Source organism: Aquarana catesbeiana, linkage group LG05 (assembly GCF_042186555.1).
Source record: "Aquarana catesbeiana isolate 2022-GZ linkage group LG05, ASM4218655v1, whole genome shotgun sequence".
NCBI lineage: Eukaryota > Metazoa > Chordata > Amphibia > Anura > Ranidae > Aquarana > Aquarana catesbeiana.
Genome location: NC_133328.1, coordinates 204,018,264 through 204,031,367, shown reverse-complemented (window position 1 = coordinate 204,031,367; position 13,104 = coordinate 204,018,264). Strand labels below are relative to the sequence as shown.

General features: G+C 42.3%; 1 protein-coding gene across 2 annotated transcripts in view; it reads left to right on the top strand.

The window, feature by feature from the left end:
• Positions 1-13,104, top strand: part of STARD3NL (STARD3 N-terminal like) — a 120,477-nt gene that overhangs the window by 73,381 nt on the left and 33,992 nt on the right. For both annotated transcript variants that reach the window (XM_073630495.1, XM_073630494.1), the window contains 2 exons: positions 1,174-1,251; positions 11,563-11,640. In XM_073630495.1, the coding sequence (XP_073486596.1) occupies positions 1,174-1,251; positions 11,563-11,640 (156 nt within the window). The remainder of the gene's footprint in view (positions 1-1,173; positions 1,252-11,562; positions 11,641-13,104) is intronic.

Here is a 13,104-nt window from a genome sequence, read left to right as displayed (position 1 = left end):
ATCCGTGTTAAAACTGACAGCATAGGGCAGCTTCTTAGTGTTTGTATCACAAACGCATACAAAAGGCCATACTTATTATACATATGTATCCTAACTGCATAACTAATACTGTATACAAAACAAAACTTCAGCTGGACTTTAAAATGTATCTACAGCCAAAACCATTGTTGTTGTGTTTTTTTTATATTATTTATTCTTTAAACTTTTGGATAGAGTGGAGAAAGATTTGAACTTGTGTCCGATTAAAAAGGCTGCCCCTAGGACAGGAATTGGAGGACCCTCTCTAATAACAACACAGACAAAAGTAAAAATGTGTGTTTTTTTTTTTTTTTTTTTGTTTTTTTAAGTAAGGCCCCTTTCACACTACCTCGACTTCTCAGCGATTTCAAGGAATGCCTGTGTAAACTTGAGGTCTAAGGACCTCAACTCGCATCAAAGTCGTACAGGGACTACTTTGAAGTCGATTTTAGTTTTGAGCAAAGTGGAGAGTGTTAGAACGCTTATCATTTCTTATTGCTGTCTGTGCCCCTGTTAAGGTGATTTCCCCCTTTCTCTATGTCATGTTTACCATTATGATTGAAAGTAAAAGAAAATACCATATTTTGAGTTGTCCCACGAAAAGTAATAAAGGGGAAATCTTCTAATGGGGTCACTAGTTATGGAGACCTGGGGGGTCCCCAAGGAATCCCCTAATTTTTATGGATATCCTCTCACTTCCTGTTTGGCTATGGGACAGAAAATAAAGGTAAATCTCTGCAATAGGACACAGATGGCATAAAAAAAAAAAATCTAATAGAGGTTATAACCCTCTTGCTCTATCCAAAATAAAAAAATATTTTTGCCTATAGTTCTGCTTTAACTTTCCTTATTCTATCCAAACCTAAAAACAACAGTTTGGAGCATAGATATACTTTAATATATTTTCCTCCAGCTGGAATTTGGTTTTAAGGATCTTGTTCGGGCCTTTGTAGTAACGTTTTACATAAAATAAAACCTGCAAGGTTGGACCAGAAAAAGTTTTGTTGTTTTAAAAATACATTCCTGAAGCAAGTTTGTAATAGTGTATTGTTATGCTTCTGTTAGAAATCATGTATAACATGCATAGTAAAGTATGTGGTAGTAGAGTTTATTTGAAGGTTGGATGCCAAGAAAACCATATTTTCTCCTTTTTAGGCTAATCCTAATCTTATTGAGGCCTTGAAGAAAGAAGTTTTACAATATGACTACTACTATTCATTTTTTGACATATTTGTAAGTATATTTATAGGCTTTAAAATGGTAGCATATAAACATATAGGATACGGTGTAAAACATGTGCTTCTTTCCTTTATGAAAACCGTTTTGGGAAAAGGTACTGTATACTGTGTTTAACTGTGCTATTGCATAGTTAAACTAGCTGCCAGCGATAGTTGTAAATTGTTGGAAAATCTCCACTTTGTGTCGGGATGGCAAAATTCAAACAGCAATCTACTAAGCCCTTTTCAAAACTGAACTCCAGACAGCTGAAAAAAATTATGAAAAATTAACCCCCCCCCCCCCCAAATTCGCCAATAACCGAATACTCCAATAGAGAGGATTACTTCCGTTACTTCGTGGTCCAACATGCTGCCTCCATTGCATTGATCAGCTGTACTACAAAACTGCTGTCTCATACCCACATTCCAAAGCAGGAATAAAGACTCTGATCAGAGGTGCCATTGGGCTATGGAGTAAGGCAAGTATTCCTCCATATTAGAGCCCTTCTAGACTGAGTAAGCATTATATCCTAAATTTATGGGACAAGGGAGGACTGTTAGGTTTTAGGGATATGAAGTACATTTATCTTATCTGTCTAGCCCAACATACCTCCTTAACTCAGTCTGAAAGGTGGGGCCTTCCACACGTTCTACAGCCTGTGGCCAAAATCTTTTTACCACTAGCCGTAACTGCATAGTGATTTCTTATACACTCTGGGAACGTCTGCCTAGTGTGCCAACTACAAACGTGGCAGTAACGTCAGAATACTCCAATAGTCTCCACAGTCAACAGGTCTCAAGCCAATAGAGCACCTTTGCGGTGAGGTGGAAGGTGAAGTTTTCCTAATTAAGTCTGACAAAAAATAGAGCTACTGTATGATGCTATTGGTTAAGCTGTATATTAAAATACCTAAGGAATGTTTCAAGCCCTTTACTACATCCATACTGCAACAAATGTACTGTTATGATCAGAATATGGATCCTACACAATACTAGGTGAAGTGACCACCTAGCATAATCATTGACATCCAGACCATTTTGAATGACATGATTTCTTAATGAATCTGTATTTATTGCCCTGTCTGTTATGCCATTAAAACTGAACTCAAGGCAAACTTTAAAAAAAACAGTTGAAGTAAATATATGTCAGTTGTATGTTCTAATGGAATTCTACATCTGTCCACGTTTTGCGGGCTGGGCTCAGTATGGTCTAGGACCCCCATGTACTCTGATGATCTGTAGCACTAGCAATCTATATTTATTACATTATCCTTGTCCGTTTTACAGCTTTCCTTTCTTATTTTAACATGTATCATAGGTTTTCATGTTCTTTTCACCCTGCTCTACACAGGCTTGTGGGAGGAGTCAAATGTAGCTAGCATTAAAGCCTAATCAAACATGATTGCCATGTACCAGACATCTAAACTAATACACGCAGCTTTGCCTAAATGTGAATAGTAGAAGACCTTAAACCAGATACTATATTACATGGATTTGCAGTCCAGATCAACTGCACAGTATAAGACTCTAGTAGTACCCCTTTAAAGTGGTTGTAAACCCTTACACACCACTTTTCACTACAGGTAAGCCTAAAATGAGGTTTGCACTGTTTAGGATATATTCACTGTATCCGCATTTTTTTTTTTGTTTGTTTTTTTTTGGGGGGGGGGGGGGGGTTTACAACCACTTTAATAATCATTTCTGTGCTTTTGTATATGGACAGCACAGCATACAATATCATCTAATAAAGTCAGTTCTACTCACCAGGAAACACTGAATTTACACATAGAGAGCAATGCAACAACATCCAATACACTGTAAACCTGGCCATGGATGGATCGAAATTTGGCAGTTCAGCAGGGACCGGCCAAAGTTCGATCCATCTATGGAGTCTTCTGTTTGAGAGCAAGCGATCTACAAATTGACTGCTCACAAACGGGCATGCTTAAAAACCTATGCTCAATCAGTGTTGCAGTGCTGATCAGTGTATTCTGACAGTGGAAGAGTCCGGCTGACTCCTCTGTTGCCAGAATGCACTGACACAGTTGGGAGGAATCCTGCATCCACCTCAATGTGTGGCTGAAGGAGGAATTGGTTCAGATTTTTTTTTTTTTATTTCGTTCAGTGTGTGAGTCATGTATGGCCAGCCTTATGCCCCCGGTACACACGATGAGATTATCGGACGAATGATCCTCCGTTTTCTTTTTGCATGCTAATCTCAGATCGAATCTGATGAGTTTGCTAAAGTCACAAAAATTTGCGTACGACAGAATAAAAATTTGAAAGTGATGTCATGTGTTGTAATGCATTTGTATTGCATTTTCGAACGACAGCTGTACTGATTAAATGAAAATCGTACAATCTGGCATCGTCCAAAAAAAAAAATTGTGCATGTCCGATTAAATAATATCGGATGAACTGTCCTGATCGGCTCTCAAAAGCTTTGTACGAACGATCAGATTATTGTACGATCGCTCCAAAATCAGTATTTATTTGTACGATTTTCTGATCGTGTGTACCGGGCATTAGCTCCAGTTCCTGAGTCATAGGATTTAGTGTGTACATGAAGGGGCTCTGTAGTAACTCTTTCATGCAGATGAAACAGGCTCTGTGAAGGTCTTTGCACAACTTAGGACACAACAGCAGTGAGTGGCACCCCCCAAAGCCCAAGGGGCTTGTTTAAAACTGGCCATACATGATAAACCCTGTGGACCGAAACAACAGAAATCACTCAATTTCCCCATCCACACTGAACAGCTTGGATGGACGAATCTGCAGTGCTGGCTATTGTGCTCTGACAGCCTGGACTTATGACTGTCAAAATAACTGAACATTGCTTACATCTGATTGGAAGCAGGCTTGCAATCTTTGCCTGGCTTCTTTGACAATAGTCTATTGAAAAACCAGGTGGTGCCAAAGGGACCACCCACAGAGCAAATTTCAGCCGATTCAGCTTGACAAATTTAGATTGTATGTGACCACCTTATAACAGTCACTGGGTCTTCTGGGTGTCTGTAGACTCAAAGTCTGCCTGATGCAATGTTCTCCAATGAAAATACAGAGGTGGGGGATTAAAGAGCAGGGCAGTTTTCTACCAAGCACCAGAGGCAAAAGGAAATGGGACAGAAAAATAAGACTGGAGTTCTGCTTTAAGCAATATAGTTCTAGTCATGGAACTGCCTGACCTGTTATTGACTGTTTCTATTTCTTATGCTAGATGCTTGTGAAACTTCCCTGCTTTGTGATAAGAATAACGAACACATAACTAGATTAGGTTAGTGGTGTTTGATATCTGGCTGGATTTCAGGTTTAAAGCACACTTACAGATTTCTGATATACAGTTTATAAATATACAGTATTGCCTGAAAATAAGATTTCTCAAGTGTGTGTAATACAGAAAATGAATACAATCCCTTTTGGTAAATTGTGTATTAGTGCCTTTAAAAATGAGTACTTGCGGAAAATCAACGTTCCCACTTAATGTACGTGGAAATAGCATTTAGTTTAATAATGCTTTCTGCAGCATCAACAATGGCCATTTTCTCCCCTCGTCTTTCAGGACAGCACCTGGAGAGAGCGCAGCTCCACCCACTTTTCCCAGGAAACACTGCAGTCAGTTTTTTCTTTAAAGACCGGACGCTTCCACCATGGCCTCAGTTGTAGTGTTTCCTCCGCCATGGTGGAAGCGCTGCAGGGAGCCAGCGGTGTGCTGCGCTTTCTCCAGGTGGAGAGAGTATGGGGAATACCGGTATTCTGTTTTTCTGTTATTGCAGGCCAGCCCAGCTTCCTCCCTTACGTGCGGGGGTTGCTCCGGCGTCCTCCCCTCTTCATACCCGGCGAGGGTCAGGCTGCTGGGGGTCCCCGCTCCTTCAGCCCGGCGGCTAGGCTAAGGAGGAGCGACGTCTCCTTTCATTCCCAAAGCCTCAGCCTTCCGGGTTCCGATGGCGAGCGCGTCACTACGGCCGGGGGCGGGACCTCTAGCGACGCGGGTTCCGGACGCTGGAACGCAGGAGGAGAGGGCTGCCTCTTCCGGCTGACGTCATTTCCGGCCCTCGCAGCGGCGAGCGGACCGGGAAACTTTAAATACAAGCACCATACGCCATTGTGAATCCTGGCAGCATGAAGGAGGAACAATCGGTGGTGGCAGGAGCAGGAGCCACACAAGTCAGCCAGGCCCAGGTAAGCGGGGACAACGGTCTCTGTAACTTACTCTATGGGCATGTTTTAGTCTCCCTCTTTGTTAAATTCTGGGAATTTAAGAGCCTGCAACACTCTTCCTGAGTATTGAATCCGGAAGTAAGTGTGTTTAATGGTTGTAAAGTAAATCTGTGGGGGGATTTACTGGCTGATCTCAAGTAGAGGGGTTAAAGTGTTAGCTCCTCCATTTTTTCAGCATGCTATGGTGTTTTTTGTAAGCATAAAAACATACAGTTATTTTCTTATGTATTTCAGAAGGCCAAAGAAAAGACCAAACATTCCTCCTTTCCTGTTAAAAGGAAATGTCCATCTTGTAAGAATGTGCTTAAGGAGTCTTGGGCAAAAGTGTTATGCAAGGCCTGCATTGCAGACTTAGTGAAAGAGGAGACCACTCCTACTACACCTGTGGCTCTGCAAGGAGATTTATTGAACTCCTTCAGAAAAGAATTGGCTGATACCTTTGAGACATTCAGGTCTTATCTTGACAAACGTCCAGCTGCAGGTAGCAGCTCAGTACCTCGTTCCCAGTCATCTGTTTCTGCATACAGAGGGAGCAGTGACTCAGAGGAGGAAGATCGTAGCGTGGCTACAGAATCTGAGGAAGAAGCAGAGGAAGAGAAAGAATCTTCTTCTTCTCCTCGCTACAAATTATCTCTAGAGGAGGTGGATGATCTTTTAAAAACTATCCACACTACTCTAAATATTACAGAGGATAAAACCCTGTTGTCGTTACATGACAAAATGTTTCAGGACATGAGTGAAGTGAAGCACAGGGTGTTTCCGGTGCATAAGTTTCTGTCAGAAACAATAAAAAGGGAATGGAAGAACCCAGAGAGGGCCCCTTTCTTTTCTAGATCCCTCAAACGCAGGTTTCCCTTTGAAGAGGATAGCACCCAGGTCTGGAACAAAAAACCAAGGCTGGATGCAGCTTTCTCTCAAGTGTCGAGGAACACTGACCTTGCGTTTGAGGATATGGGTATCCTTAAGGATCCCATGGATAAAAGGGCTGACTCCCTACTAAAGAAAGCTTGGGATTCCACCCTAGCAAATTTAAAGCCAGCCATGGCCTCAACAGTGGTGGCCAGGAACTTAGAGCATTGGCTGGAACAACTAAAAGCTCATATCGAGGCAGGAACCCCTCGTAAGGATCTTTTAGAGACACTACCGGTGTTACTGAAGGCAGTAGGATACATAGCAGACGCTTCAGCTGAATCAGTTAGAATGTCAGCCAGATCCTCTGCGTTAATTAATTCAACCCATAGAGCTCTATGGGTCAAGACATGGATTGGAGATACAGCCTCAAAGACCAAGTTATGTGGTCTACCCTTTGAAGGAGATTTGGTTTTTGGCCCGGATCTTGAAGCCATACTTGAAAGAACGGCTGACAAGAAAAAGGCCTTCCCCAATAATAAAAAGGTGATCCCTCAGGGCAATAAAAATTTTCGTCCTTTTCGGAAAACCTCAGACACCATGGAGACAGGATATAAAAAACCTTGGAGATCTCAGAGAGGCAGGGGCAAGTAAGGAGTACTATTTCGTCCCCCCTACCCCAAATACAAAGAGCCAGTGATTGTCCTCCGACTATGGGAGCAAGGTTACAAACCTTCTTTCCACAGTGGCAGAGGATAACAGACAGTCCGTTTATCCTCAAAACAATAATAGAGGGTTACAGACTGGAGTTCTCCCAACCCCCACCTGTTCGGTTTTATATAACTCAGGCTCCCCGAGACCCAGAGAAGCTAACAGCAATGACTACAATCCTACAGGAATTAATTCAGCAGAAGGTGATCATAAATGTTCCCCCCAAAGAAGTGGAACAGGGGTGCTATTCGCACATATTTCTGGTGAAGAAGCCTTCGGGCAAATTCAGATTAGTTCTGAACCTGAAGATTCTCAACAGATCTGTCAGGTACAAGAAATTCAAAATGGACACAGTCTTTTCAGTAAAGGGTCTCCTGACCCCAAACTGTTTTATGGCATCCATAGACCTGAGGGATGCATATCTCCATGTGCCTATAGCACCAGCATCACAAAAGCATTCAGATTTGCAATCTTCAGTTCATAGCTCTCCCTTTCGGGCTGTCATCCTCTCCGAGGATATTCACAAAGATCCTAGCAGAGGCCTTAGCCCCACTCAGAGTAGAGGGAATCTCGATTGTCTCATATTTAGACGATCTTCTATTATATGCCAAAACAAGACGTGTTAGAGAAGGATCTGGAAAGGACAAAGAGACATCTGGAGAGTCTCGGATGGATAATAAACAAGGAAAGATCAAACATGATTCCATCGCAGATAATAAAATTCCTAGGTTATACTATCGATTCCATACAGGAGAAAATCTTCCTCCCCGAGGAAAAGATAGAAAAACTTCAGAATACGGTAAAAAAGACCCAGACAAACCTGCCGATTTCCATCAGTGCAGCTATGTCTGTCTTGGTGCTCCTTACTGCATCGATACCAGCAGTACAGTGGGCACGTTTACACGCAAGGGATCTTCAGCAGACAATCCTAAGAAATTGGTCCTATGGAGAGTCCCTGGAAAAAATTATAAAAATACCCCCTTGAGTTCAGAGGAAGCTCTGGTGGTGGAGGAGCCACTCCAATCTGGACAGGGGCCTGCTCTGGTGTTTCCCCCGGGAGAGGAGGTTGACAACGGATGCAAGTTCTTGGGGTTGGGGCACCCACCTGGAAGGACAGATGGCTCAGGGGAATTGGACGAACAGGGAAGCCAAGAGATCCTCTGGCAAGGAGGCACGAGAAGCAAAGTTTTTGCTAGCCTCGTCCCTTCAGATTTTATCCTGGGCAGAAAACAACTTAAGGTCCCTAACGGGTGTACACTTAAAGGGTGATCTGAATCTAGTAGACGACTTTCTAAGGATACTAGAGGCAGAGTGGAGTCTAAACAAAGAGGTATTCCAAAAATTAACAGAGAAATGGGGAGCTTCTCAGATAGACCTGTTCGCATCCCAGAAGAATTCAAAGGTGAAGGCCTATTTTTCACTAAACAGGCAAGATCAAGCGAGAGGATTGGATGCGCTGGCACAACCGTGGAACTTCCACTTGTGCTACGCCTTTCCCCCCTTTCAAATGATCCCTTTGGTTTTAAAGAAACTACAACAAGAGACCACAAGTAGGATTCTAGTGGCTCCTTTTTAGCCCAAGAGGCCCTGGTTTGCAACTATACAGAGGATGGCGGTGGAACCTCACTGGGTTCTTCCACTTCGAAAAGATCTCTTAACCCAGGGACCCCTTCAGCATCCAAATATCGACCAGCTCAAGCTGACGGGGTGGTTACTGAAGAGCAGATTCTAAAAAGAAAAGTCTTCTCAGATAAACTGGTGTCGACCCTGTTAAGTAGCCGAAAAAAGATTACCAGAGTTATTTATTTCAAAACGTGGAAGCGGTTTAATTCCTGGTGCATGACTAAAAAATGTTCACTACAGGAATTGCCTTCAATATTAGAGTTTCTCCATAAAGGAATGGGCATGGGTTTGGCAGCCAATACCCTGAAAATCCAAGTGGCCGCCTTGTCGGTTTTTCTTGAGAGAAAGTTATCTCAAGAGCCGCTTATAATTAGATTTTTCAAGGCATTGGCCAGAGCTAGGCCAATACCTTTTAAATTTTTTCCTAAATGGGATTTATCATTGGTTCTACAGGGTTTGATCAAAAGACCTTTTGAGCCCCCAGAGGAAGCGACTATAAAATTATGGTCGCTCAAATTACCGTATTTATCGGCGTATAACACGCACAGGCCTATAACACGCACATTCATTTTAAGAAGGAAGTTTCAGGAAAAAAAGTTTAATTTTAAATAATGAACTTTGGGTCAGTGCCCATCTGCAGCCTCACCATTGCCATCAATGCAGCGTCATCAGTCCACATCAATGCAGCAGCCTCGCCATTTCCATCAATGCAGCAACTTCACCATTGCCATCAATACAGCAGCCTCACCATTGCCATCAATACAGCAGCCTCACCATTGCCATCAATGCAGCAGCATCACCATTGCCTTCAATGCAGCAGCATCACCATTGCCATCAATGCAGCAGCCTCACCATTGCCATCAATGCAGCAGCCTCACCATTGCCATCACTGCAGCCTGATCGATGCCCATCTGCAGCAATGGTGGCCCAGGAGAGGGGGCTTCCTATTACAGAGGCCGCCAAGTAAACAGGAGATTCTCACTGTATGTAATCTGATGGTGCTCCCCCTCCCCCCTCCCTGTCCCCTCCGAGGCAGCTAAAATTGAAGTATTGGCGTATAACACGCACATGCTATTTGCACCTGATTTTCATGGTGAAAAAGTGAGTGTTATACGCCAATAAATACAGTAGTTCTTTTGGTAGCAGTTACCTCAGCCAGAAGAGTAAGCGAGTTGCAAGCTCTATCTATAATAGAACCCTTTTGCTATATATTTCCAGACCGGGTAGTGCTAAAAACTGACCCGGGTTTTTTGCCAAAGGTTGCAACCGCTTTTCATAGGGCACAAGAAATAATTTTACCTACTTTTTGTCCTACACCATCCAACTCTAAGGAGGAGTCTTTTCATACTCTGGATGTGAGAAGGTGATTACTTCATTATTTAGATATCACGAGAGAGTTTAGGAAGCCAAATTCTCTTTTTATTCTTTGCTCTTGATCACGTAAGGGTTATTGTGCTTCCAAAAGCACTATAGGCAGATGGTTGAGAATGGTTATCAGTGAAGCCTATAAAGCTTCAGGGGCTGATCCTCCTACAGGGTAATGGCCCATTCAACAAGGAAAGTATCAACGTCCTGGGCGGAAAAAGCAGGGGCTTCTCCAGGTCGGATCTGTAATGCGGCCACGTGGACAAGCTTCTCCACCTTCACCCGCCACTACAGGTTAGACTTTCTATCAGCATCGGAACAATCGTTCGGCAGGAAAGTCCTGCAGGCGGTGGTTCCACCCTAGAGTAAGTACTCTTTTATCATCTCCAGGTGCTGTCCTGAAAGACGAAGGGAGAAAAACCCTAGTTAGACTTACCGGTAACGGTATTTCTATGAGTCTTTCAGGACAGCACCGATGACCCGCCCTAATTGTTTTGTAAAATGTGGTGTTATTGCTATGTTTTGCATATCTAATTTCAGCATGGCTGGAGGTACTCTGTGAACAACTGAGGCCATGGTGGAAGCTTCCGGTCTTTAAAGAAAAAAACTGACTGCAGTGTTTCCTGGGAAAAGTGGGTGGAGCTGCGCTCTCTCCAGGTGCTGTCCTGAAAGACTCGTAGATATACAGTTACCGGTAAGTCTAACTAGGGTTTTTTAAAGTGATCTCAAAGACAGATTTTTTTTTTATTATTAACAAACATGTTATACTTACCTGCTCTGTGCAGTGGTTTTGCACTGAGCAGGCCTGATCCTCCCCTTCTTGGGTCTCCTGGCCCCTCCCTCCTTCAAAGTGCCCCTTTAGCAACTGCTCTGTGCGCCCTCACTCTCTCCTTATTGGCTTAATGGCTGTGATTAACAGTAGCGAGAGCCAATGGCTCCCTCTGCATTCTCAGCCAGTGAGGAGGAAGAGACCCGGGAGAGCTGCTGATCTTGTGCACATCATTGGATCGAAATGGGGCTCAGGTAGGTATTGGGGGGCTGGGTAGTTGCTGCACACTGAAGGTTTTTTTACCTTCATGCATAGAATGCATGAACCTTGAGCCTTTACAACCGCTTTAAAGAAAATGCTGTATACATTTTTCATCCTTTTCTGCATATTAGCACTGCTGATCTCCTTCAGCCAATTTTTTGCAGCAAAATTAGGTATATACACATATACTTCAGCAACTGGTATACCTCATTTATCAAGGCAGAATTTCTGATGTTGATAACAGTGGCATATGTGTGTACCAATTGTGTGGACACGCTACTTGTAGTCTCCATTGGGAGAGTGTTTGACAGGGTGACAGTGCAGGAAAACACGAGGGAGAGAGTTTTGTCACTGTATAACAGGAAGTACCTGGCCCAGGACATGTATGGCAGCCATTAAAAATGACTTCTGAAATTCCAGTTACATATGTTAAGGTTTATATAAGATTTTTGGAGTTGGACCTACGTAAACTTTATTATTAGATGAAATCTAACTTTTTAACCTCCAAGCTAATTACTTTCCTTTTTACAGTTGCTGTCATTCGTTCGATTCATTGTGCTTATTGCGGCATATGCAATTTTCAGACTACGCCACTGGTGGGCAGTAGCAGTAAGTATATCTTTTTAATTCTTCTCAAATATTTTAATGTTATAAATTAACTAAATTTTTATTTGCTTTCTACAACCCCTGGCAAAAATTATGGAATCACCAGTGCCTGAGGATGTTCCTTCAGTTGTTTATTGTTGAAGAAAAAAAGCAGATCACAGACATGGCCAAAAACTAAAGGCATTTCAAATGGAAACTTTCTGGCTTTAAGAAACACTAAAAGAAATCAAGAAAAATAATTGTGGTGGCCGGTAACAGTTAGATTTATAGAACAAGCACAGGGAATAAATTATGGAATCACTCAACTCTGAGGAAAAAATTATGGAATCATGAAAAACAAACAAACAAAATAACACTCCAACACATCACTAGTACTTTGTTGCACCACCTCTGGCTTTTATAACTGCAGTCTCTGAGGCATTGACTTAATGAGTGATAAACAGTACTCTTCATCAATCTGGCTCCAGCCTTCTCTGATTGCTGTTGCCAAATCATCTTTGCAGGTTGGAGCCTTGTCATGGACCATTTTCTTTAACTTCCACCACAGATTTTCAATTGGATTGAGATCCGTACTGTTTGCAGGCCATGACATTGACCTTATGTGTCTTTCTTGAAGGAATTTTTTCACAGTTTTTGCTCTATGGCAAGATGCATTATCATCTTGATAAATGATTTCATCATCCCCAAACATCCTTTCAATAGATGGGATAAGAAAAGTGTCCAAAATTTCAATGTAAACCTGTGCATTTATTGAAGATTTAATGACAGCCATCTCCCCAGTGCCTTTACCTGACATGCAGCCCCATATCATAATTGACTGTGGAAATTTGCATGTTTTCTTCAGACAGTCATCTGCATAAATCTCATTGGAATGGCACCAAACAAAAGTTCCAGCATCATCACCTTGCCCAATGCAGATTCGAGATTCATCACTGAATATGACTTTCATCCAATCATCCACAGTCCACGATTGCCTTTCCTTAGCCCATTGTAACCTTGTTTTTTTGTGTTTAGGTGTTAGAGATGGCTTTCTTTTAGCTTTTCTGTATGTAAATCCCATTTCCTTTAGGCGGTTTCTTACAGTTCGGTCACAGATGTTGACTCCAGTTTCCTCCCATTTGTTCCTCATTTGTTTTGTTGTACATTTTCTGTTTTCAAGGCATATTGCTTTAAGTTTTCTGTCTTGACGCTTTGATGTCTTCCTTGGTCTACCAGTATGCTTGCCTTTAACCACCTTCGCATGTTGTTTGTATTTGGTCCATGTTTTAGACACAGCCGACCGAACAACCAACATCTTGTGCAACACTGCGTGATGATTTACCCTCTTTACCTACATACTAACAAGCAGATTTAATCTGATGCAGGTGTTAGTGTTTGTAATGAAAATTTACAGGGTGATTTCATAATTTTTTCCTCAGAATTGAGTGATTCCATAATTTATTCCCTGTGCTTGTTCTATAAATCTAA